Below are 27,893 nucleotides of genomic sequence, written 5' to 3' on the forward strand. Positions count from 1 at the left end.
CTATAATTGGAATGAATAAAGTAGAATATGCCTTGTAGAACACAACAGTAAAACTGTCGGGGCCTGGCGATTTCCCATTTTGTGTTAATCTAATTGCTTCTTGGGAAGAAATGAAAGTACCCAATTTCTTTGCTGTACCATCGTCAATTCTAGAGTGTATTGATGAATTTAAAGGGGTTGGGAGTCGTTGCCAGAGTCGAGGAGTACTCTGAGGTATAAAGGTTAATGTAGAAATTTGAGAAAACTCTGTTGGTCTCAGCCGGGTCCGCAGTAGAACTGCCATTAGGGGAAGTAATTCTGTAAATGAGTCAATAGCCGCACAGGTCTGTTGGGGTTGGAGGCTACCCACCTTATCACCATGTTCAAAGAAGCTTTGTTAGATTGTTGCAGCTGACTCACTACAGCGTGCATCATTAGACAGTCGTATTCTGATTGTAATAGAAATCATTTTATGTAAAGGGCGGGAGAGGGGGACATGGCATATGTTTCGTCAAGTTTACGGATGTCATCCAAAATGTCCAGCCTTTTAGCCTTTATGCAAGTGTGCCAGTGTGAAGTAAAAGAGATAATCTGACCACGAACAAAGGCTTTAAGAGCTCCCTATAAAATTCCGCCATTAACTTCGGGGGTATCATCGAATTCAATATAGTTACTAATTTGTGTGGCAAAAAAAAGTCTTTAAACTCAAAATCCGCTAATAGATGGGAACTAACTTTCCATAGCGAAGGGGTGGTAACACTGGAAGGTAAATTAATATCAAGCGAGGTGGTAGCATGATCTGAAATAACTACAGGCTTTATAGACACTTAAGGTAAACAGATGCGATTTATTGTCGATCAAAAATAAGTCAATCCGGGAAAAGGTTTGGTGTGGTTGAGAAAAGAAGGAAAAAAACCTCCAGGGGTTCCTAAATGAGACGAGTAGTTCAGCACTGCTTTAGCGGAATTAGATAAATTGCTTTGCTTAGAGGATGACCTATCAAGGTTCGTGTCTTGGGCCAGATTGCAGTCCCCACCTATAAATATGTGATGGTTATTGCTAATTGGAATTTTAGCTAAGAGGTTAATGAAGAATTGCTCATCGTCCCAGTTGGAAGCATAGGTAGAGACTAGCACTATTGGAAGGTTTTGTAACATGCCCGATATTATGACGCATCTTGGATAATGTTTGCTGGCTCAAACAATATATTCTTACTAATAATAATAGCAGCCCCTCTAGCTTTAGCAACTGAGTCATCACCTTACCAACCTTAACAGCCTTATTCATTCGTTTAGTATTCCATGAAATCAAGCACACCCTTTTACATATCTTTGAAGTATCATTAGCCATCTAGGATGATGCACCATTCTGAAATAGCTTGAAACCACATGGCATCCTGTATCAGGAAGAGAAAGAGGAGACAAAAGACATGAGAGAAGGAAGAAGAAAAAAGGGGACATTTTCCCCAATATCACACTTAGTTGTGGCTCTTTCAAAAACACCCCCTGAAATACAAACATTTTCTGAGCAATTCCCTACACATAAAGCACCTTTCTTGCAATGTAAATATCAAGTGAACAAGGAATAATGAAGCATAGTCTGGCCCAGTCCTAAGGGAGAAATTTATTATTTTTTAATAATAATAATATAAATAATAATTTTTAAAAAAAGATTAAATTAAAAATAGAAAAACACACCTCTTCAAAATTGCAGACCTTACAGAAAGGTAAGCCACTAAGCTCAACACTGTTCAAAAGAACATATCTGGGCATGATTGAAAAAGTCAGGCACAGTGGCAGAAAATGACCAAAAGTGGAACCAATGAGGACAAAAATGATAACAAATCATGCCTGCGATTCATGGGATACACCAAATGAGTGGAACCCAAATAAGTATAGTAACCATAAGCTCCGTCAATCATGACAGAGGAAAAAATAAATTAATTAAATATTCTTTAATTTCTTTAAATTCTTTGCCTCTGGTAGAATAGACATCTTTAGTTGTTATATCAACCGAAACTACGTAACAGATGTTCTGTTTTTATTTGTGACTTTGTTAAAGTTGACATTTATCATTCTTTATCAATATTTCTGTGTGTGTATATATGCACAGTATCTCACAAAAGTGAGTACACCCCTCACATTTTTGTAAATATTTGATTATATCCTTTCATGTGACGACACTGAAGAAATGACACTTTGCTACAATGTAAAGTAGTGAGTGTACAGCTTGTGTAACAGTGTAAATTTGCTAACAAGCAAAATAACTCAACACACAGCCATTAATGTCTAAACCGCTGGCAACAAAAGTGAGTACACCCCTAATTGAAAATGTCCAAATTATCCATTTTCCCTCCCCGGTGTCATGTGACTTGTTAGTGTTACAAGGTCTCAGGTGTGAATGGGGAGCATGTTAAATTTGGTGTCATCGCTCTCACACTCCCTCATACTGGTCACTGGAAGTTCAACATGGCTCCTCATGGCAAAGAACTCTCTGAGGATCTGAAAAAAAGAATTGTTGCTCTACATAAAGATGGCCTAGGCTATAAGAAGATTGCCAAGACCCTGACACTGAGCTGCAGCACGGTGGCCAAGACCATACAGCGGTTTAACAGGACAGGTTCCACTCAGAACAGGCCTCGCCATGGTCGACCAAAGAAGTCGTGTGCACGTGCTCAGCGTCATATCCAGAGGTTGTGTTTGGGAAATAGACGTATGAGTGCTGCCAGCATTGCTGCAGAGGTTGAAGGGGTGGGGGGTCAGCCTGTCAGTGCTCAGACCATACACCGCACGCATCAAGTATTTGATCCCCTGCTGATTTTGTACGTTTGCCCACTGACAAAGAAATGATCGTTCTATAATTTTAATGGTAGATTTTTTGAACAGTGAGAGACAGAATAACAACAAGAATATCCAGAAAAACGCATGTCAAAAATGTTATAAATTGACTGCATTTTAATGAGGGAAATAAGTATTTGACCAGTCAATCAGAAAGATTTCTGGCTCCCAGGTGTCTTTTATACAGGTAACGAGCTGAGATTAGGAGCACACTCTTAAAGGGAGTGTTCCTAATCTCAGCTCATTACCTGTATAAAAGACACCTGTCCACAGAAGCAATCAATCAATCAGATTCCAAACTCTCCACCATGGCCAAGACCAAAGAGCTCTCCAAGGATGTCAGGGACAAGATTGTAGACCTACACACATCTGGAATGGGCTACAAGGCTATTGCCAAGCAGCAACAGTTGGTGCGATTATTCGCAAATGGAAGAACCACAAAAGAACTGTCGATCTCCCTCGGCCTGGGGCTCCACGCAAGATCTCACCTCGTGGAGTTGCAACGATCATGAGAACAGTGAGGAATCAGCCCAGAACTACATGGGAGGATCTTGTCAACGATCTCAAGGCAGCTGGGACCATAGTCACCAAGAAAACAATTGGTAACGCACTACGCCGTGAAGGACTGAAATCCTGCAGCGCCCGCAAGGTCCCCCTGCTCAAGAAAGCACATATACATGCCCGTCTGAAGTTTGCCAATGAACATCTGAATGATTCAGAGGACATCTGGGTGAAAGTGTTGTGGTCAGATGAGACCAAAATGGAGCTCTTTGGCATCAACTCAAGTCGCCGTGTTTGGAGGAGGAGGAATGCTGCCTATGACCCCAAGAACATCATCCTCACCGTCAAACATGGAGGTGGAAACATTATGCTTTGGGGGTGTTTTTCTGCTAAGGGGACAGGACAACTTCACCGCATCAAAGGGACGATGGACGGGGCCATGTACCGTCAAATCTTGGGTGAGAACCTCCTTCCCTCTGCCAGGGCATTGAAAATGGGTCGTGGATGGGTATTCCAGCGTGACAATGACCCAAATCACACGGCCAAGGCAACAAAGGAGTGGCTCAAGAAGAAGCACATTAAGGTCCTGGAGTGGCCTAGCCAGTCTCCAGACCTTAATCCCATAGAAACTCTGTGGAGGGAGCTGAAGGTTCGAGTTGCCAAACGTCAGCCTCGAAACCTTAATGACTTGGAGAAGATCTGCAAAGAGGAGTCAAAGGAGGGACAAAATCCCTCCTGAGATGTGTGCAAACTTGGTGGCCAACTACAAGAAACGTCTGACCTCTGTGATTGCCAACAAGGGTTTTTAAACCAAGTACTAAGTCATGTTTTGCATAGGGGTCAAATACTTATTTCCCTCATTAAAATGCAAATCAATTTATAACATTTCTGACATGCGTTTTTCTGGATTTTCTTGTTGTTATTCTGTCTCTCACTGTTCAAATAAATCTACCATTAAAATTATAGACTGATCATTTCTTTGTCAGTGGGCAAACGTACAAAATCAGCAGGGGATCAAATACTTTTTTCCCCTCACTGTACTGTGTGTGTGTGTGTGTGTGTGTGTGTGTGTGTGTGTGCGTATTATATATACTACGCTTTCTGTATCATTAAACTAAGAAGTTTTCACTGAACGATGGTGTTGGTATGACTTCTTCCTGGTATAAGACGAGAGGAATTCAGCCAGGGCAAGGATCAAATTCTGGTTCTGTGACTGGTATCGGACAAGATCTTAACACACATCTTATCATATTTAATTCCAATTTACCTGGTCTGAACTACAACTACAGCTTATACAGGGTAATAATAAAAAAATTACTTACATTTCACAACACGTGCCTATTAAAACAAATCATCGAGGCTACCCCCACTAGGCCTCGAACCTGGTAGATTCACCTGGACAGAGAATGTGTAACTGAGTTACTCGACATGCTTTAATTTTGGTCTGGCCTATGAAGACTGCCTACAAACAGACAAGGTTTACTCCAGTCTTGCCAATGAAACCAATTAAACTTTACAAATCAAAGGGAGGTGGATAACTAATAACACTACTATAGACATATAAATTCTTTAAGAGCAACCCCTCACTAGCATATGGCCTTTGAGTAGTAATATAGCTCCTATAGGAAATATGTTTCCTATTTCCAGCTGTCACCTGGTTCACAATAGCAGGAAGAACAAGAGAACACTTTGGTACATCTGTCTACTGGCTGGATAAAACCTGAGAAGGTCCAGCTGTTGCCAGGCTGCTAGTGGCAAGAAGAATAAGAGCCAAAGAAAGGGCCAAGGGCTTGGCTGCTGCCCTCTGGGGGAAGATCCAGGTAGAAGGATGCATCAAATGTGCCTCACTCAGAATGCATTTACTGGTCACTTTTGTAGATACCAGTGATGATGATGATGATGATGATGATGATGATTCCTACCTACCTACCTACATACATACATATAGTGGTGTTCAAATGTCTAAGAACAGTAGTGAAAATGCTTCTATTTTGCATTATTTTCTAATGCAACACAACAATTTTCATTACAAATGAAATCGACAACAGCTTGAGTAAAAAGTATAATCTTTGAAATATTTACATGAACTTCAGAGTTTCTTAATATATGGTATGTCCCAGTTTTGCTTTAATGACAGTGTGTATGCAAATTGACAACAACAACAACAACAACAACAACAACAACAGAAACTGAAACTGTCCAGCTTCAGTGAGCCCGTGTCCACTGTTAGCCGCAGATTTCTCTTGGCCAAAAGGACTTGAACCCAATGTGGTCTTCTGCTGTTCTAGCCCATCTGCTTCGAGGTCCGATGTGAAGCACTGAGACGCTTTTCTGCTCATCATGGTTGTAAAGCGTGGTTACTGAGGTACCATACTCTAAGAGTTTGGCTATTCTCCTCAGACTTCTCTCAATATTGAGGCATTTTCCTCCTACATAACTGTAGCACAATAGATTATATAGACGGTTGTCTGGGAAAATCCAAGGAGCTCAGCAATTTGTGAACTAATCAAACCAGTCTGTCCGGAACCAACGATCACATCATGGTCAAATTCACCAGGATCCATTTTTCCCCTACTCTGATATTTGATGTGAACTTTATCTGCATGATTTAGGATATGATATTATACATTCCCATCTGATGGCATAAAGGCTGATTGGCTGATGAACAAACAGGTGTAAAGACGTAATAAAGTTTCTAATAAAGTGGTCAGTGAGTATTTATATTGTCTGATCAATCAATATATTTGATTATCATTTTGAGCTACAACTAAATAGGAGGGCTGCACTCACACTTGTACCAATTTGAGATTAAAACAAGGTGTGGGAGAGCTGCTTTGACATACAAAATTTTATGTAAAGCAACACCATGTGCCACACCTCCGCGTTAGTAAGGATCATACGGGCACAGTACAAATCGAAAACAAATGTAAATGCTGAGGAAGCTCTAAAAAGAGTACGAACACAGAACAAAATGGATGAAACTCTGCCAAATGCTGTCCTGCAAAGAAGCAGTGACGTCTTTCAGTCAGAAAATAAAAACTCTCATGTCAGTAAGATCAAGCATTTGCCTTTTGTAATTTCCTTGACATCTGTAAATGGAACTGTATAAACCATGAGGAACATGTACGTTTCATCATTCACTAATTTGAATCATGTTATATAATAACAGTATAATATCGTGCTTTATTGGCCATTGAGGATTCATAATCAATGTACATGTATAAATATTACTAAAAGCTGAAAAGACATCAACAACACTGCCATTATACACCTATTTGCCATGTGCAGAAGTGTATACTGTAGCAACTATAGTGTGATACACACTACTGGACCTTAAACACATTGCTTACAGTAACAGAGACATAAAGAAAGGAGAGATTAAGCATTCCATGTGCCTGATATTTTTACTGCATCTATTTTTCCCCACTTAATTATTCAGTGCCTACTGGCAATAGCAAACAGAAGAATGTTTGTCCGGGCAGGTAGCCAGAACTCAAGTTTAGCTGTGCTCTTACTTACATGTTTGTGCAGGACACGGTTACTGAATATGGTTCAGGTCACTGGAAGGCAAGTGTGTTTTTCCCTACCAGGAGTCCGATTCTCCAAAGGAAATTCACACTGGTTTTATTCGTGACAGTAAGTGGCAATTGCTCCCTTTCTTTTTATTTTCTCACCCGTCTAATTCTGTGAAATAGATAGGCTCATAAATAATAGAATAGATTCATGATGTAGTTTATGGCCTTTCAGAGCAAGTTAGAGTACAGATCATGTGACCTGGTCAAACCTGCCAGATGTTACTGTTAATTCTGAAAAACAGACCGAAAATGTGAAAAATTGGATCAAAATGTAAGCTATATTGCCAATAATACCTCAACATCTCTACATTAGGAAAACATAGTTCTATTTTACCAGAATGTTTTAATTTATTTTCGAATTTTGCGTAGCCTGTAAGGCTGTAACTATCGCTATGACACCAAGGTCGTCATAATGGTATGCTACACTACCAGATTTCTCTATATCGGACATAACTATGATATAAATGCTTGTGCTTATGCAACAGCATATAAATGTGAGTGGCAGTTGCAGTTTGTAAAATGCAAACTATTTGTTATGGCAAATAAGATTGCTAGAAGCAGTAACATTACCTGACTAGAGGTGTGACAGCCACAATAGCAGTGTGACTGTTTCTCTACTGGTATGTTTTTAACTTTTATTGTGCACATACACACAGTTTCACAAAATGTGTTTGAGACACACAAAAAATTCTCCAGCAAAGCAGACAGAACTTTGCTGAGGCATGGAAAAGTGCGAGATGACAAAAAAGGGTGCATGTAAAAATAAATAACAATTCGAAGTAAGTAAATAAATGACAGTTGTTCATTTTGCAGTAGGCTGATGTAGTCTTGTTATAAAGTGTAATTAATGTACAATTCAAATATGAAACATAAATATACCAACAAAAATTTATAATTTTGTGAGGAATTCACAAATATCAAATAAGGTCATTTTTTTTAACCATGTTACATATACAAGAGAGAGAGAAAAGAAAAAAAAAACAGGACAACCACACACACACAGAGAAAGTGAGAGATAACTGTAAACCAAAAACTTTTAACTCAATAACTTTAAACTGTCTAACCTGATTTGAAGCAGCGTATGGAAGAATGGAAGTATAACTGTAACGAAGGACACTCAGAAGGGTGGTTAGGATCCAAATACAAGAGGTTTAATGTCACAAATATCCAAAATCCAAAAACCATGAACATATCTAGGTCATACACAAAATAGGCTCAGCAAAAAACACTGTCAGATCCCAAATCATGATCAGTAAACACAGACAATGGCAGGAACACGGAAAATTAGAGCAAACTTGATCAGTGGGTAATCTAAGATGGTTATCTAATAAGGCTTTGTGTTAAGTATATGATTCGTGTACTTTATACTGTACATGTTCCAGGCAGGAAATGGAAAAGACCAATGAGGAACAGTTTTAAAATTCAGTAGAAAGCCAGACCATCGGTTCTGGATGTAGTGGAATCCTCCAGGATGGGTGGCTGATAAACACATCAAGCAATCACTAGAAGGGATGTGGGGCGGCTGTGGCTCAGGTGGTAGAGCGGGTTGTACACTAATCATAGGGTTGGCGGTTTGATCCCTGTCTCCTGGCCCCACATGCCACACTGAACCCCAAATTGCTCCCGATGGCAGGCTATTGCCTTGTATTGATGTGTGAGTGTGTGTGAATGGGTTAATAAGAATCAGTGTAAAGCACTTTGAAGAACTGCAATATAAGTGCAGACTATTTATCAAGGAATCAGAGGGTACAGTGCATACACTGCCCATGAAAGATAGCGACTCCAATTATGCCAGTTGTTTGTACAGTAGGCTCTAATTGCTCTAAAACATTTGGGGGAATTTGTTTGGCTGTGGGATTGTGGATAATAACCTGATAACTCATTGATATTAAAGATGAAAAGATAAAGATAAATTCCACTATCTCATAACGCCTCAGGAAGGCTGTAGTACTTGAACACCTCCTTAAATATTAACTCTTCGTAGGAACTGTAAAGGCACAATAATCAATCAAAAACAATAATCTAAATAAAATGTAATTGTAGAATGGGAACACCCACAGACACTGTAGATATAACAAGACAGCAAGATTTGAAGCTGCAATGGCACATTGTATTTTTTATATTGAATACACAAATCATTAAGGATAAAACACTTGTTGGTCAATACATTACATCAGTGGTCACCAATCCTTCCTTCCTTCCTGCAGGTTTCTTCTCCAACCAAAATCTACCACACTTGTTTTAGTTGATCAAGAACTTCCTAAGGCAATGATTGCACTACATGGAGTTGGACTGCATGACTGTCGCTCACCTTCTCACAACTAGGTCAGAAAACAACACTCACGACACATCTTAGAGAATCTTTTACAATTCAGAATGAAAACTAACGTCTGACAAATATTTTATTGGAAAATGATGGCATGTCTGAACAACAGCGAGTGACTGACCCACTTAAAGACACATTTAACAACAAAACTTCCTTTTAGGGGGCGCACTCATGCCTCCAGGGTCGGGGGTTCGATTCTCACCGTGGCCCTGTGTGTGTGGAGTTTGCATGTTCTCCCCGTGCTGCGGGGGTTTCCTCCGGGTACTCCGGTTTCCTCCCCCAGTCCAAAGACATGCACGGTAGGCTGATTGGCGTGGCCGTAGTGTATGAATGTGTATGTGATTGTGCCCAGCGATGGATTGGCACCCTGTCCAGGGTGTACCCCGCCTTGTGCCCAATGCTCCCTGGGATAGGCTCCAGGTTCCCCCATGACTCTGAAAAGGATAAAGCGGTATAGAATATGGACTTCATTTTAGGAGAGTCTGTGTGACTACCACCACTGGGCGAGGTAATTGTGCTCATAATTAAACACACAGAGGCATCTACTGTAGTGGCTTTTTACCAAAGAACAAGTGGTTTGACTGGTCATCATCTGGAAGACGTGCTATCGGTGTAATAATACACCTTGAAATTACCTGGGTGGAGCAATGCGTCACTCTGATGCTCAGTCTGTCGGTTTAAGATCCCCTTACCCCCCTCCCCCCTTCCTCCCCAACCGCACACTAATATAAGGTCGAAACTCACAAGTGAAACTGGAAGGAATAAAAGCAAACCCTTACAATGGCGAAAGGGAGAGCGACAACTACTGTACACCTGTTTTAAAAAAAATATATATATATATATATATACACACACACACATGCCATAAATCTCAAAACACGACGCCATTAAATACATATGCGACGGAGGAGTAACAGGTGAGTGTGACTTTTCATAAATACAGCGACGACTGCAGGATTATTCTGTTCAGTTTAAATGAGTATTTGTAATATTCCTTTTCTAAACCCTAACCTGCTTTACCTTTCGGTATGTCTTCATGGAAAGCGGGGTCGGTGCTTTGCTGAGGTTTAGCAGCACGCTAGCAGATTACCTCAAACACAAGGGTTATGTTACTTTAGTCATTACTGACCTTTACACCACCAGAGGTAAATAAACTTTAATAGAAAAAAAAGACACAGGTAAAACACCTCATAGTGCCTTACTAAATAGTTTAGCAAAATGAATCATCAAAAACTTGGCAAAACTGTCACTGGCTGTTTTTAAACTCAGAGAAAGATTATACTATAGATAGATAGATAGATAGATAGATATAAAAAGCTGTCCTGCTATTTTGTGTTGTTTGTTTCACTTTGCTTTGAGTTCTGCTTTGATAATCTGTAAACACAGCTAAAGATCTGTCTCACAATTTACAGTTACACTTACATTTATTCATTTAGCGGAGGCTTTTATCCAAAGCGACTTACAAATGAGAAAAATACAAGCAAAGCGACATATCAAGCAGAGAACAATACAAGTAGTGCTACTGTACAAGATCCGTTAATTGAGTTCCAGAAGAAGCAAAGTGTGCAGAGTAGAGCTGTATGTGCCAGAATAAATTTATATATATATATATATATATATATATATATATATATATATATATATATATATATATATATATTTGTATGGGTTGGTTAGGTGTTGACGGAAGAGGTGGGTCTTTAGCTGTTTCTTGAAGACGGTGAGAGATTCTGCGGTCCGGATTGAGGTTGGAAGTTCATTCCATCACTGAGGAATGGTTAGTTTGAAGGTTCCGGAAAGGGACCTCGAGCCACGCTGAGTAGGCTCTACTAAGCGTCGGTCGCTAATCGATCGCAGATTGCGTGAGGGGACGTAGGCCTTCAGGAGAGAGTTGAGGTAGGAGGGAGCTGTTCTAGACAAGGTCTTGTAGGTGAGCATCAAGGCGTTGAATTTGATGCGGGCGGCTAAAGGAAGCCAGTGGAGGGAGATGAAGAGGGGTGTGATATGGGTTCTCTTGGGCTGGTTGAAGACGAGGCGTGCTGCAGCATTCTGAATCATCTGAAGGGGTTTGATGGAGCTGGCTGTACAATACAATTAGTGTCTAATATTGCACACGTTTTGAATTAAATCCAGTAGCTGCTCTACTCTGTCGCGTATCATTAAAGATATGAACAGCACACAGCCGTAATGTTGTGATTACAGTTAAACACGACTTGCCCTATGACACCATGTATTCTTCAATGAACTACAGTTCTGTTCTTCAACTTTCCAATGAGTCTGATGTCCACTATGGCACTGTTAACAGAAACTAAAATACATTTCATGTTCTTATATCCTCTGATTTGATATTTCTGTAAAGCTGCTTTGAGACAATGTCTATTGTAAAAAGCGCTATACAAATAAAATTGAATTGAATTGAATTGATTACAGTGTGTAAGTGGCACGGGAAATGACACAATAATGTTTCAGAGACGGTACACTCTTCACTACAGAAAAGTTTACACCTGTTGCTGAGCAACATCACTCAATGCATCCTCTTAAAGTAGCGAGCGAGAACTTTTGTGTGTGTGTGTGTGTGTGTGTGTGTGTGTGTGTGTGTGTGTGTGTGTGTGTGAATAATGTTACCAAGCTACAACAGCACTTTTTTTTTTGTCAACTGTTAAGCATGGGAGTATATTTGCTTTGTGATTGTGTGACAGCCAGTGGCACAGGAATCATTGCACAGGTAGATGGAAGAATAGATTCCAGTAAATATCAGCAAATTCTGGAAGCAAATGTGATGCAGTCAGTCAAGAGACAGCAGGACAATGATCCAAAACATACCTCGAAATCCACCATGAACTACTTAAAGAAATGCAAGCTCAAGCGTTTGGAATTTCCCTCACGGTCCCCTAACTTGAACATCACTGAAGGTACATTGTAGGTACATCTTAAGCATGCTGTGCATGCAAGACGACACAAAAATATCTCAGAGCTAGAAGTGTTCTGCAAAGAAGAGTGGGTGAAAAGTCATTAAAGCAAGAATAGAACTACTTATACCTGGCTATAAAAAAGCATATCTGCAAGCTGTTATATCAGCCAAAGGGAGTGTCTTTACTGACCTTCACTGCGGGTGTGCTAAAAACAAACAAAAAAAAAAAGCACAAAGATCTGTGTCTAAAAGCATTTAGACAAATCAGAGCTCTTTTGGAATAATATAATTTGGTCAGATTTGGTTATTTGTCAGTAACTCAGTTTGTCATGTTGGGAGAAAGAAGGGCTGTGCATACCCACAGTGAACACCATACCCACGCCGAGGTGGGAGCATCATGATATGGGGCTGGTTTCTGCAAGCAGTGACCCTGGACATATTAATCTCATTAGCCAAGAAACGGAATCTGGGGAGAACATGGATGTTTCAACAAGACAACTACCCCAAAACAGCCAAGATTCAAAACTTGAATCCCACTGAAAATGTATGGAGTATTTTGAAACTGAGAGCCTATCAGTGGGATCTTGGTGAATTTAATACCATGATCCAAAACTGAACCACAATGCTGCAAAAAAAAAAAAAAACCTGATTACTTCTTACTGTAGACATCTCGAAGCTGTAACTGCCAACAACAGCTTTGCAACAAATAATAATAAACTTTATTTTATAGAGCGCCTTTAGAAGCAGCTTCTCAAAGCGCTCTACACAAAATAAGCAGTACACAGAATTTTTTTTTAATAAAAGTTAATAATAATAATAATAATAATAAAAGTAGACATCTGCAGTCAAATGCAAGTTTAAAAAGTTGAGCTTTACAAATCTCAAAGGTCTGAGCTTCCCTGAGTTCAGGAGGAAGAGCGTTCCAAATGGAAGGAGCGTAAACAGAAAAAGTCCCGTCACCCATAGATTTTAAGTGTGTTTGTGGAACAGTTAACAGATCACACTGTGTGGAGCGCAGTCTGCGATTTGGGGTGTACGGAATGAATAAACCAGATAAATAATAAGGAGCCAAGCCATGTAATGCCTTGTATGTCAGCAGCATAATTTTTAAATCGACACAGAACCTGACCTGACCAGGAGCCAGTGCAAGGACTGCTAATGTCGATTGTATTTCCTGGTTCCAGTCAGGATCCTGGCAGCAGAGTTTTGTACATATTGCAGTTTATTGATTGTGGATTTAGACACTCCGGCTAAAGCGTCGTTACGGTAATCTATACGAGTGACTACAAATGAGTTAATCGGCTTTTCAGCTACAGAGAGAGTTTAGCATAGGGCGCAGTCTTGGTATATTTCTGAGGTGAGAAAAGGATGCTTTAACAGTGCTCCGAACAAAAGAATCAAATGTATCGGAAATTACTCCCAAGGTTCGGAGCCACCAACAAATAGAGACAGTGGGAATTTAACAAAGTACTAATGTTGTTAATCTGTGGTGTGCGTTTAGTTTTCTTAAGCGTATATATATTCTTTATGATTTATGCTTATGAATACATACTTTTTTGTTCACATTGATAAGTACAAAGTTGAAAGACATTAGTGTGTAAATGTGAAGTGCATATGGAAACACTGGAAGCGTATTAAATAACCAAAACAAACGTGTCGGATTACTCATTTCCCTGCACTATATATTGTGACGCCACTAGCAAGCAGTCCAATGTCAGTGAAACACCGGATAGGCAATGTGGATAGGGTGTTACTGTAGATAGGCTAGATGTGGGACTTCAGACGTAGAAAAGGGGTTGTATGTTTTGTTTTTAATTTCTGCGTAGATTTGGGGTGCACATCCGGAAATACAAACATTACAAAACGGGGGGGTTCCATAAACAGTTTGGATGTCATTCATCCAAAACTTTAAAAGAGGCAAATCCTACTAAAGGAGATCTTGTACCTCTGTTTTCACACCTAGTCTACGGTCATATGCCAACACATACTCTCTTTTTCCCCATCACAGGATTGAGCTCTGAGACAAGTCTAGCTTTGCGGTAGAGGATGAAGAAGAAGAAACATCGGAAGCTGTTTATAGTGGGGGTAGTAACCTGGGTACTGCTCTCGTTCATTTTGTTCTGCCAGAACACAGACTCCAACTTGCTCGTCTTCTGCACTTTTGTACTCTCACCTTTCACCCGAGGCAGCATGAGGCTCATCGATGCCCCCCATGTGGAAAACAGTGCCGGCACTGAACAACTGAAAGAGGCTATCTTACCTACAGTAATGCAGCAGAATTTGCAATTAGAGGAGTCCTGGGCAGATAAAGTGATTAGAGGACTATGGGTGGGCTTGGCATCTTCTGACATGCTGAGTTCATATCTTCAGAAAGCCAAGAAGGACTATATTGCTATCAACCTATACAGGGTGACCTACACAGGACATTGGACAAAGCAGAAGGACAAAAAGAAGCTCCTGTGCCAGCTGAAGCAACAGAAACTACTCAAGACACTGACAGGGTCTGAGGAGCCCTTTGCGAGCCTGGGATGGCGGAAGCTGGTGCCTCAGCAACCTCTGGAGCAGGCAATTAGTGGTCGCTACAGAACATGTGCTGTAGTTTCCTCAGCTGGTGCCATTCTCAACTCATCCCTGGGTAGGGAGATTGGTGAGTGGCTGTGTTTAGATCTTAAACAAGTTTGACTGATTGCATAGATAACCACTTGACATTTTCGTTCAAATGAAGTCCTATTGCTTGAGATTTGTTTCCTGTATAGTTGAATGTCAACTAAAAACATACCAGACAGCCAAAATAATCATTTTATTTCCGTTACGAATAACTAATACTAATATGTATGCGATTGTATTTCACGCGCTTTATACATCATTTAAAACTCAAACAAACCTCATATGAAATTTAAAAATGTATTAATCCGCTTCATGTTCTCAAAATTTTGTGATGTATTTCATTTAAATGCCCACATGTATCATTCTTCCACAGATTTAATTTACATTAATATATTAATAATATATTATGAAAATGACTACGTATATCATTGTTTCTTATTGACCAACATCTGATATACTTAACAGAGTGGTCCTCTATTCGTTGTTCGGTATCATCACCACCAATATACACAGATCAGCCATAGCATTAAATCCACTGACAGGTGAAGTGAATGACATTGATTATCTGGTTACAGTGGCACCTGTCAAGGGGTGGGATATATTAGGCAGCAAGTGAACATTCAGTCCTTGAAAGTCATGTGTTGCAAGCAGGGAAAATGGGAAAGCGTAAGGATCTGAGCGACTTTGACAAGGGCCGAATCGTGATGGCTAGACGACCGGGTCAGAGCATCTCCAAAACGGCAGGTCCAGGTCTTTGGGTGTTCCTTGTATGCAGTGGTACCTACCAAAGTGGTCCCAGGAAGGATAAACGGCGAAACAGCAACAAGGTCATGGGTGCCCAAGGCTCAACGATGCACATCGGGGAGCGAAGGGAGCGAAGGCTAGACCACAGAGGAGCTATTGTAGCACAAATTGCTGAAAAAGTTAATGCTGGTTATGATAGAAAGCTGTCAGAACACACAGTGCATCGCAGTGCTTGCTGCGTAGTGCCCATGCTGACCCCTCGTCCACCGCCGAAAGCACCTACAATGGGCACGTGAGCATCAGAACTGGACAATGAAGCAATGAAAGAAGGTGGCCTGGTCTAATGAATCACATTTTCTTTTACATGATGTAGATAATGCATTCTGCCACATGCAACAATTGTTCGTTAATGGTTTGAGGAACAAGCCAAAGAGTTCAATGTGTGCGCCCAGGTTAACCTTAGGACCTACCTCGCAACTGAAAGGACTTAAAGGATCTGATGCTAATGTCTTGGTTCTAGATACCACAGCACACCTAGCATGCCTCGACGGGTGCAAGCTGTTTCGGTAGCACCAGGACCAACACAATATTAGGCAGGTGGTTTTAATGTTATGGCTGATCGGTGTATACAGGAAAAGGTGTATACAGTAAAATTAATGAAAACGTCTGCGATGTTCAGAATTAAATGAATGTGCAGCGATTTGTACAAATAGAGACATATTTGTGAATACAAATGTTCTATTTTGTATTAATGTATCATAATTTGTGCATGCAACAAGTAAGAGGTGTATTTGTGGATCAGGTAACACGTGTGCATTCAGTGATGTCTTTTCTGAGTCGACCCTGTTCGGTTTATCAGGATCTTGCCTTGCACAATCCACACATTACTATCTCCCGATCCACACACAGCTGTGCATAAGAAAAGCAGCTACCACTAGATGGCAGTCTCAGCTTTCCAGCTTTCCAGAACAAGTGCTACTGGACGTTTCTGGCATCCTCCCAAAGAACTTCAGACACTTCGATTAGAATGATAATACTAGATTTAACATTTATCAAGTTCATGGATAAATGTGAACGCGTTTGTGAATAATTGTGAGACTAATTTCCATCCCACACAATACTGGAAGTTCTTTAGTAGTGTTTGCTTGCTTAAATAGGACACTTGCTAATTTACTCTTTTCTTTTACACAGCCTGACCGTAAAGTTATCTACATGTGGTAGGTCCATTTTGTGGGAACTTTAAGTTACATTGAATTGCCAGTTTATTAGTTATATCGACCTATAGCAGCACCATGGATTCGATCTAATACTATCATCATCAGATGATCATTTTGATCTACTGTAAATTTACAATTTCAAGAACTCTGGTTATGTTTTCTGTATTCAGACGCTCTTCTTGCATGCTTCACGCCTGGAATGAGGTGATGCAGCATTTGCTGCCATCTATTAGTCACAGAAGGAATTGAGCAGCTTGGTGTAACCCAAAGTTCACTGAGCTGCCATCGCCCCATCGTCTATGGTTGTGTAGAATATAAACCTGACCCTTGATACTGTGTATGAATTTGACTAGTATCTTTGTCTAACAAAACTATATAAGTGTCAGTCAATTATATATTATATATTGTTCACCTCCCTGTGCTTCAGGGGTTTCCTCCAGGGGGTTCCTCCCCCAGTCCAAAGACATAGGTTGTAGGCTGATTGGCATTTCCAAATTGTCTGTAGTGTGTGACTGGGTGTGAGATTGTACCTTGTAATGGGTTGGCACCCCGTCCAGGGTGTCCCCCACTTTGTATCCCTAGTATAGGCTTCAGGCTTCCCTGTGTAGGATAAGCGATATAGAAAATGGATGGATGGATATTGTTTGCTAAAATTTTGGCAACTACCAAGTTTAAGGAGTCAAAAATTCTGGGAAGGGCACAGTCATACTGATGCATACTGTCATTTGTAAATAATAATGATGTCGCATTTTGTGAGAGCTTGTGGTTGCCAGATACCGAACAGCTGAAGCTACATATTATCTTCAGTATGTATCAAAAGCAACAGCAACAAGGAACAAGAATATGACTGGGGCTATTATAGAGTGGCAAACAAATAGAAACATTTTAGAGGAAAAAGGGGGTTGGGGTGTACAATAACCTGTCCATTGTAACAAAAATCTGCGATTTTAACAGGGGTGTGTAGACATTTTTTAATATCCACTGTATATGAATTTGATTTGATCATATTTTTTATTATGGAGGCACCAGTTTACTCCAGTTTTCCTGGTTTCCTCCAACCTCTGTGCCAGTAGGTGGATTAGTGACAGTAAAGGTGTGGAATGCAGTTCATCCATGTTGCATTCCCTAGTGTTCCCATGATAGGCTCCACATCCCTGTCCATAATAACTAGGTTACTAAAGATGAATGAATATTGTTACTGTGTCAATAGATTCTCATGATGCAGTGCTTCGGTTCAATGCTGCTCCAACGGAGGGCTATGAGAATGATGTGGGCAGCAAGACCACCATCCGCATCATCAACTCACAGGTAGACCTCTGTCCACTCCCATCTGTCTCTCTCACATACTCATGTACTTGCTCTCTATCAGAGAGGACAGATATGGAATGTTAATTAAATAATAATAATAATAATAATAATTTAAAAAAACATACTATCTCCATCTGTGAACAGATTATGGCTGATCCACAGCATAGGTTTGCTGACAGTCACCTTTATAAGAATGTTACACTTGTGGCATGGGACCCTGGTCCATATTCTGGCAACCTCGAAGCGGTGAGTAATAACCAAAAGTAACCAAAAATTCAATAGCTTTTTTGTCATGTACCTTCACTTGTAGTTCATTAGTGTACTCAAAATCACTAGCTGTAAACAGTTAACAGTGATCGTGTATTGAAATGTATTTGCGCATTTAAAAAAGGTGAATTTCACAATATGCTCATGAGAAGTGAGGAAATCGGAACAGACAGAGACAGCTGGTTCTCCCACCATACCCCACCCCCGACTTCCTCTTCCACTGAATGAAGAGTTTTATAGAAATATTAGCTTAAGATTCCGGCGCTTTCATGACTTCCCATGTCTTTCATAGTGGTACAAGAACCCAGATTATGACCTGTTCACGGCATATGTTGAACGCAGGAAGAGATCTCCATCACAGCCCTTCTACATCCTGCATCCAGACTTCCTTTGGAACCTGTGGGACATTCTTCAGAGCAATACAGAAGAGAACGTCCATCCAAATCCACCCTCGTCAGGGTTTATAGGTTAGACTCAAATCCAGAATTTTTTTTTAAAAAACCTCTGTTTGCATAGGTGATACAAAGCCTTTTAAAGCCATTTCGGAACTCTGTACTGTTGAGCACCTCAATGAACTTCTTGATGACCTCATCAGAATAAGCCGATAGCAATGTTGATGAGTCTGAAATAATGGTATACCACTGCTTTATCAACATTGATGTTACAATTGTGTAATGTGTAAAGGCAGCTTACTTCTAGAGGTATAAACCTCAGGCTTCCGTGCCTGACATGATTTTAGTTCTTAAGGCAGCGCTTCAATTTGACAGTAACACTGAATCTGCTGTTGTACAATATGAAAAAAAAAAAAAAAAGATTCCTAAGGCAACAATGTGATATTTGACGGTAACACGGAATGTGCTAAGATACAATTTGATTTACTAGCCTCTGATCGATATGTGACCCCAGAATCTAGGGTAGGCCATTCATGAATGATGGTGATATAGAGAAGGATTATTTTATGTATTGGAGTTACAAGGAAATCGGCTCGCTAGCCTATTCACGTATCAGTTTAAAAAGATGAATTATAGTTTATTGGTGGATTTGTCCCCAATCTGATTCAACAATAAGCCATTTATGAATTTTCCCTGATTTACTTCAACCGTTGCCTTTTAAATCGATGAATCAATGCAAATCGTCCAATTGTTACACCCCTAATTTCTTCATGGTATTACGGAAGCCCTAAGCGGCCATGCGTTATTACTTTTTTTTTTCCTGTTGTTTTCTCGTGATCACGACTTCATTTTCTCGTGATGACGACATAACAAAAGTCGTTTTTTCATGATCTCAACTTAACTTTCTTGTGCACTGGACAGCAATCATCCTGAAGTCAATTCGGTTTTTTAGTGTGTTTTTGGTTAAATGCCTGAAGTAAGGTCTGTGGTTAACACAAGCTCAATATATGTTCACGTTCTATACTATGCCATATAATACTCCACTCAGGATTTTTTTAAAAGCTTTTACATGTCTTGAAAACAGACAGTCGCTAACAAGTGGCTCAATGGGACTACAGAGGTTGGCGCGGACATTAAACGTCCTCACGCCGAACAGGAGAAACTCTTCTATTACAGCCTCGTTGTGTTTATACTCACGCTCTTGCAACTCAACTTGTAGATTTATCAATTTATAATATTTTCCAATTGTATTGTATTGTTTTTTTAAATAAAGACTGAAAGAGCTGTTGCAGGATTGACGACGTCCACGTTAGTGTCCAACAATTGAAAAGTGGGACACGCGCAACTCTCTCTTAATGCGGAGATAAAGTCCATCTCTACAGCGGGCAATTATTACATTCATGTTAGCGAAGATGCCAACGTGCATGTAACACCGGTCCGGTTCACAAAGTGCGAGATTTTCTCACAATAAAATTACATCGTGAGAAAACAACTTTTATGTCGCGATCACGAGAAAACAAAAAAGTAATAAAAAGTAATAATGCGTGGCCGCTTAGGGCTTCCGTACGATGCTAATCGCCACCATTTCATTTTTGGGAGCTGTCTACGATCAGCAACTGAACAAAAAGCTCAACTTGTCTAAAGCTATTTAAAATAAGTGGAATATTCCACTTCCATCTGTTATCTTGACTAAGCACATGCGCATGAGTGTATAAATCTGCAAGCAGATGGCAGTCACGATAAACAAAATGACAATTCCTCTTTCTTTGGATTTGTACCTGAAAATATGATGCTCCAAACAGCTCTGGAATTGTTCCTTGACATGTTGGCGACAAAATAATTCCAACTTTTTACATTTGTTTCGTTTCAGGCATCGTTCTGATGATGAGCATTTGCGAGAATCTTGATATCTATGAGTTCATCCCGTCCAAAAGACACACGACTCTGTGCCACTACTACGAGAAATACCATGACTTAGCGTGCACACTGGGAGCGTATCACCCGCTGTTTTATGAGAAGCTCTTCATCAGAAGAATGACCAAGGTCTCTTTGGACGAACTTATGACAAAGGGCAAGGTCACTCTTCCGGGGTTCAGTCAGATCACCTGCTCCGGACAACAAGTGTAATCAAGACGTCAGCATAAACTCAGATCTCATTTAAAGACCACCCAAACAGAAATTACCGAATTGAAATATGAAATGAATCAGAAGCCATAACAGTATATTAGTAATATAGAGAAACCGGGTGGAAAGTACTTGAGTATTATTTTAAATTGAATACTTGTACTCTTAATTACATTTCCAAGAAATTTTTTTTTTAAATTTAGATCTTCAAAGTGCGTATTACAAATCACGAAGGTTTCTTCTTCTCATCCAGGCAAAGACTGTACGCTCTGTATCAGTCGAGTGCGCTCGGTTTAGCATCCAATCATTTATTTCAGTTTAGAATCCAATCATTTATGTTTAGTGTCCAATCATATCAGTTTAGCATCCAATCATTTGGGGGGTGGGGTGGGGTGGGGGGGTCCAACGAACTCGGCGGGAGGATGTGCAAGTGAATGTAACGTTAATGGTCAAAAACTGGACCTGACGTTAGCCTAGCCTACTTCGTGGGTGTGCAAATATCACCAGTTAATTGACGTTCTTAAGAACAAACCAAGCCATGGTATGATGCCTTCTATACTAAGCTAAGGTCACCTACTATTTATGAATCTAGTTACTGACTGTCTGGAAAAAAGCTCGTATGTTCTGCTAAAACTTTTCTACGCTTGGCTGTTGTCTCCATTTCTTACAGACTGAGCTGCTCAAATAGATCAACCAACTTGCAGTGAGTATGGACGCAACCAAGTGTACAATTGGAGGGGGGCACACACCTATTTTCCTTACCAAACGGAAATATATTAAAAAGGAATAAACATAAATAAATAGAATAGATGAAGAAAAGACAGATCCGTTGGCAGGGTTTATTAAATGGGCACATATAGAAAATATTTTGTACTGTATATTGGGGGGACAGATTGGTATTTCCTCAACATTGGGGGACACACGACCCCCCCAAAGAATGCGTGGTTACACCCATGGCTATAACTATCCGTGCATCTGAATATGGATAAACTGCCAGACTTCAGTATGGAACTTGAGTATGAGCACTCCTGGCCCTACCTCAGTAAAATATTACAATATTCTGTTATAAACAAACATTCGTAAATATTAGACGTCTCCTTTGCCTCCCTAGAAGGCATGAACTGAATCTAATTTGAAAAAGCATGCTGAGGGGAATTTGGCTAATTTGCAAACATTATGTTAGCTTGTTTTCTGTGCTAATACCAGGTTTGGCAAGACATTTTGGCTGGATACATCCACTTTAGATTTGTGACACGTTCTCTATACTTTAATTTGCGTGTAATCTCTCAGTACTTTTCCATGACTGGAGATTGGAAGCTCAGCTAACAATGTCAGATAATTATAGTGGGGAACTGGAATCAGAAAATGTCCGCTACTACTTCCTTTCTAATAACACAAAACACAACATGCCAAACAGATCTGAAGAACATTTACATAAACAAAATTAGACAAAGCACTGAGACATGGTCCATCTATGACATGAGATTGTTGGGCAACATACTTACACTTATTTATACATGAAGTTTCCTCAATTACAGAATAGGTGTAGGATAAAAAGGGACCAAATTTTTTTTAGGGAAAAGGGTGACACATCTTTATCATCGTTAGGAGTGAACCACTATATGTGACTCATCACTTTATTTATATTGAGAACGCACATTTATTTATGGTACTGTAAGTTCAAAAGTGTATCCTTATTTCAAGGTAACGTACTCAGGATTGTATGTTTTTATGACTCATTATATTTGAACCACTATTGCCATTTAAATAAAGAAATAATGTAATTACATTAAAACGCATGTCAGAACTTATTTATTGCTCACCCGCTGATATATTCTTTAATTTCAGACTATTTAAGTTGTGTTTTAGAACGCATGTCTTGAAGTTCAACAAATGTTGGTTAAAACAGGGTGTTCACAAACATTTGTGCTAAATCTAAAGTTTATGTGTATGTGTGTCTCTTTTTCTGCTTTATGTTAATTGATAGCAATTAGCTCCCCATGTTGTGTTTTATAAAACCTTTTTTTACCCTTTAACAATGTGTTCAAATTGTGTTAAAAACGTCAGATTATCTTTTCACCTCTTTTTTTTTTTTTTTTTTTAAACACAAAGCACAAGTGTGGATGAAATTTCTCTCATATTGGCTTTATTAAATCATTCTGTAATGCTTTTTATTATTATTATTATTATTATGAAAAAAAAATTGATTAAAAAAGGCCCACTATCAAAATGGACTCCTCACTAGACATCGACCTATATAAGAATGTATAGATTTATATGAGAACTATAAAGAGCATCTTTTATTTCTCATATAAATCATTCAGTATTGGGAGGCTATGATTAATAATAATCATAGTTGACGTTGGCTCCGTGTCTGAAGGCGCTGGCATCCCGCGGTCCCATTGCAGCATTCTCATCATAATGATGCTGCCGACCCTGATCGTTAGCTTTGGCTTGGTCCATCCAGTACGCGAGATCTGTCTCAAGCCTCTGTAAGTGTGAATCACAATATATGAAATATGTTTCATTAATAATTCAAAGACCTTCATTAAATTTCTTAACTTAAAGAAAACAGGTTGGAAAATAACTTAGAAGAACAATAAAGTGCATATCTACGCTTTTCCTTTCACTAAGTAAGCAAGGAAGCATCAGTAAATACACCCCCTGTAGATGAGTCTGACGCGTGATAGGATAGATCAGTGGTTCCCAACCTGGGGTCCGAGGAAAAAACCACTGGGATAGATCATGTACTACTGTTTATGCATCTATCCATACAGCCAATCAACCTCATTAACATTCAATCTTATTTCATGTTATTGGAGTCTTTATGTAATTCATGAAGCTGTGTTCCCTCTACAGACAGCCTGTATGACACACTGCTGATACTTCTTAAACAGACATTAATTGCAAGTATTACACTGCCTGCGCATATCTACACCGCTCATAGTTATAGGCATTTATAAATGCGTACATGAAAGTTATGTAAGTATTATTACTTGTGTCGTCAACTCCTTAATCAAAATGTTCACAGTGTTCTTGTGAGTTCATACAGTGAATTGCCTGAGCTACGTTAAGGAAATGATTATACTATGTATGTGAGTTTTTTTGTTAAGAGTAAAAACACGAGGCTTCACCAGGAATGATCAAAAATTGAGTACAAGTAATTTAAGATAAGACACAGGTACAAAACCAAAAAGATGGCAGATGGTCATGATGTGTTGAGTGAAGTGATTTTAAAGTATGTGAGTTTTAGAGATGTTATTAAAAATGAGCAACAGCGGGGTGTTGTGTTGTGGCCACTCAGATTAGTTACCATTAGCGCCCCAAAGTTGATTATTTTCCAACACCATGGTTATTCCTCATATACCACAATTACCAACAATTACAGCTAAAATGAAATAAAATTCTTAAAGCAAGACGTTGTACTTTTTATCCATTTATAGTTTCATTTAATGTTATTGAACGTCCACGACATGTTACCAATTTACAGAGAAACCGCAAGTCCTTGGACTTTTCCGTGTCCAGAAAACAGAAAACTTCACCATATCACTGAGATATATACAACACTGAAGAAATGACACTTTGCTACAATGTAAAGTAGTGAGTGTACCGCTTGTGTAACAGTGTAAATTTGCTGTCCGCTCATTAGCCATTAATGGCTGTGTGTTGAGTTATTTTGCTTGTTAGCAAATTTACACTGTTACACAAGCTGTACACTCACTACTTTACATTGTAGCAAAGTGTCATTTCTTCAGTGTTGTCACATGACAAGATATAATCAAATATTTACAAAAATGTGAGGGGTGTACTCACTTTTGTGAGATTATATATATATATATATATATATATATATATATATATATATATAGAGAGAGAGAGAGAGAGAGAGAGAGAGAGAGAGAGAGAGATCTATATATATATATATATATATAGATTTTTTCTTTTATATATATGCAGTAGATTTGTAGCAGCTGAGTTTTAAATATAGTGAAGCTGAGTTAAAATTATTTGTTGCTGATTTAATTACACTCACAGCCTCGTCGTAACCCATGTGCATGAACTGCTGGATCCACTGTTGCACGTCTGGACGGCTGCGGTCCCACAGGTTTCTCCGAGGTCTCCGGGGAGCCAACAGGAATTCCTTAGCTTTTACTTGAGAGACCACGAGTCCGTCTGCAGTTCTGCTCAGGACTGTGAAATAGATGTTCAGTCATTGGGTCTGTTCGACAGGTTTTTTTTTTTTTAATAATTCTTTATCATTCTGATTTTTATATCAATTTAACAACATGGCTGGGAGAGAGCACGGTACAAATAATTACACGAGAGGAAAAATGGGTTTCGAAATCTATGCATAAAACTTAGTTCCAGTCTTTGGTTAGCAGAAACATGGCGATGGATATTTATCATCACTTTCTGAGGTTGACACAGCATAAAGGAGAAATCCACCCTAAATGACTATAATGATAATGAGTCTTTATTTATCACATATACATATGCACAGTGAAATTCTTTTCTTCGCATACCCCAGCATGTCAGGAAGCTGGGGTCAGAGCGTAGGGTCAGCCATGATACAGCGCCCCCTGGAGCAGAGAGGGTTAAGGGCCTTGCTCAAGGGCCCAACAGTGGTAGCTATGAAGTGCTGGGGCTTGAACCCCCGACCTTCTGATCAGTAACACAGAACCGTGGTTTTTAGAATTAATGTGATCTTTAATGACATCCCAGATATATTTCGTAATCAGATCCTGATTTGTCTTTTTAGCCTACTACATTACCCACAGTGCTCTTCGAGAACATGCTGATAGTGGTGTCAATGGAATTCAGCTTCATCTCTACCTAACTAGACAGATGCAGCAGCACTTTAGTCCTTTAGTCTGTCTGGCAGTCTCACCTCCTCGTCTATAAAAAGCTTCAACTTTCACGCTAACACCACTGTTAACCTTTTAGATTGCTAATTATCCAAAACTCTGTATAGCTGCATTGTATTCTGGAATTGGATTTCTCATTTATACGATGTTGAACGTTGCTGGAAAACGGTGAATGAGAAAAGAAACTCTTCCTCGGTTGTTCTTAAGAGTGAAACCTGACTGTTATCACTTATACACCATTATAACTGTGCTAGCAGTGTGAAGGTAGAGTGGCAAACAACCACAAATTTCTCACAGGAATAATAAAAAATACAGCACTAATCAATACAACAAATTATCAGCAGAATCACAAAGTACATCACACAAATTTAAATATACATTTAAGTTGAATGTGTTTCAGGGCGGAGATTTCCTTTCATTCAAGCCCCACGATATCCTTATTGCTCTGATATACATGTCAACAGTAAGGGACAGTTATAGTTTAGGCTACATATAAAATCATTATGCTTTGAGAGGCTGTACTGGATAAAACAGTGGACATATTACCATCCCTTTTCTTCAGTATCTTGCTCAGTGTACTTTCACCTGATCCACCTGGAACAGACAATCACAATGCTGAACAGACATGGCATTAAAACTCTTGTCGGATTACTCTTTTTAAAAAAAAAATTTACTATTAGCTATAGCTGCTTTTATCATTAGCTATGTCATTAGTTCAATGTCGTTATGCCATTATTATAGTCTATAGTTATTAGTTATCCTTCCTTGGTATAGCTCACATTCATAGGTCACTCTTTGCCAGATCAGTTAATTGTTTATAGAGAATGAAACGAGCTGTACATTTCAAATATCCTTGCTAATCCTATCTTATCTTGTATCCATCCATTTTCCATACTGTTTAGGGTTGTGGGGAGCCTGGAGCCTATCCCAGGGAGCTCAGGGCACCAGGCAGGGGACACCCTGAACAGGGTGGAAATAGCCTACAACAGATGTCTTTGAACAGGGGGAGGAAACCGGAGTACCCGGAGGAATTCTCTCTTGTAACAATGTACATTTCCTTAGTTTCACTTTAATTACTGGATATCTTTTAAGATGCAAAGCTGAATAAGCTGAGAGTTCAAAGGTAAGAATGAAATATTTTCGCTGTATTTTCATCATGATATTAGAGTTACTTGTAGGTCTACAATCATTTTTATAATTTGACGACTTGAAACTACTATACTAGTATGCATATGAGAGATACAAAGGCACAAAGTGAATAGATACTTCAGCACAGCAGAATATTTTGCTATGAGGTCTCTAGGGATTTTTCTTAGCAGTAAGCTACAGAAGATCAATCCAATTCCAACATCAGGAATCGGAGATACTGTACTTTCAGTGGTCAGTGGTGGTCCTGCTAAACCTGTGTTGACTAGTCTTGCTGGATTGTCTTTTATGTTCATCATAACACACTGCAACAAAAGTCAAGTTTTCAGTAGTCATTTAAATCCTAAATCACTCTCTCAGCATAACCCGGATTGTTTACACTGATCTGGTAAGAGGAACAAATGCAAAAGCCATTACATCTGAGTGGGGGGAAAATCCAGAAAAGAGGTAATTAAATGGAGCAAGAGAATATCGTCAAGGTATTAACATACCTGAGGTGTTGCAGAGGATGAGGAAGATGAAGAACAGCAAAGCTTTTAGGCAAATACTGTAGAGCTTCATGTCTGTGGTCATTTAGCTTAGCTGGGGCTGTGTGGTATGAACTAAAGTACACTATTGTAGGTACTTTAGGCTGAAGAATAACCCTCAGGACAAAGAGGCAAAAATTCCTGCTGGAAAGAAAAAAAACAAAAAAAAAAAACTTGCCACTGCTCGTAAAGGAATGCAGCCAAAAGCAGAGCAAAAGAAGCTAACGTTTGTGTAGCCCTCCAACTTGGGCCGTACACTCACTGTCAACTTTATTAGGAACACTTGTACACCTGCACATTCATGCAGTTATCTAATCAGCCAATCATGTATCAGCAGCGCTGATCAAGATGCAGATACAGGTCAAGAGCTTCGGTTAATATTCACATCGAACTTCAGAATGGGGAAAAAGTCTGATCTCTGTGACTTTAACCGTGGCACGGTTGTTGTTGTTTTTGTTAAAGTGAACAGGGTTAAAGTGGATGGTCAGTGTATAATCTTATAACACAGCGCTGTTGTTTCGGTGAGGAGATGTGTATTGAGAATTTTTGGAAGGAGTCTCCAGTTTC

At 39.5% G+C, this 27,893-nt stretch overlaps 2 protein-coding genes and 1 long non-coding RNA gene across 6 annotated transcripts; 1 reads left to right on the forward strand and 2 right to left on the reverse strand.

Moving 5' to 3' along the window:
- The first annotated feature begins 6,734 nt into the window (after positions 1–6,734).
- On the forward strand, positions 6,735–22,583 carry st6gal2b (ST6 beta-galactosamide alpha-2,6-sialyltranferase 2b). Of its 4 annotated transcripts, XM_017482512.3 has the most exons (7): positions 6,736–6,953; positions 9,100–9,217; positions 14,138–14,776; positions 17,908–18,005; positions 18,150–18,251; positions 18,565–18,739; positions 20,535–22,583. In XM_017482512.3, exons 3-7 carry the CDS (start codon positions 14,176–14,178, stop codon positions 20,789–20,791), a joined length of 1,233 nt encoding a protein of 410 aa, XP_017338001.1. In that variant the 5' UTR covers positions 6,736–6,953; positions 9,100–9,217; positions 14,138–14,175; the 3' UTR covers positions 20,792–22,583. The 4 variants fall into 4 exon arrangements, with proteins under 4 accessions (XP_017338004.1, XP_017338001.1, XP_053540266.1 ...); XM_017482515.3 differs by lacking the exon at positions 9,100–9,217 and having other exon boundaries at positions 6,735–6,953; XM_053684291.1 differs by lacking the exon at positions 6,736–6,953 and having other exon boundaries at positions 9,093–9,217.
- On the reverse strand, positions 8,022–10,771 carry LOC128634105 (uncharacterized). The gene is made up of 2 exons (XR_008397309.1): positions 10,239–10,771; positions 8,022–9,652 (listed from the first exon to the last, which is right to left on the reverse strand). It is a non-coding gene; the product is annotated as an uncharacterized LOC128634105 (long non-coding RNA).
- A 325-nt stretch (positions 22,584–22,908) lies between the features above and the next one.
- ecrg4b (ECRG4 augurin precursor b) lies at positions 22,909–27,519 on the reverse strand. The gene is made up of 4 exons (XM_017482516.3): positions 27,291–27,519; positions 26,200–26,247; positions 24,822–24,979; positions 22,909–23,278 (listed from the first exon to the last, which is right to left on the reverse strand). The coding sequence occupies exons 1-4, from the start codon at positions 27,370–27,372 to the stop codon at positions 23,129–23,131; spliced, it is 438 nt and encodes a 145-aa protein (XP_017338005.1). The 5' UTR covers positions 27,373–27,519; the 3' UTR covers positions 22,909–23,128.
- Between the last annotated feature and the right edge of the window lie 374 nt (positions 27,520–27,893).

The sequence above is a fragment of the Ictalurus punctatus genome, chromosome 12 (assembly GCF_001660625.3).
Source record: "Ictalurus punctatus breed USDA103 chromosome 12, Coco_2.0, whole genome shotgun sequence".
NCBI lineage: Eukaryota > Metazoa > Chordata > Actinopteri > Siluriformes > Ictaluridae > Ictalurus > Ictalurus punctatus.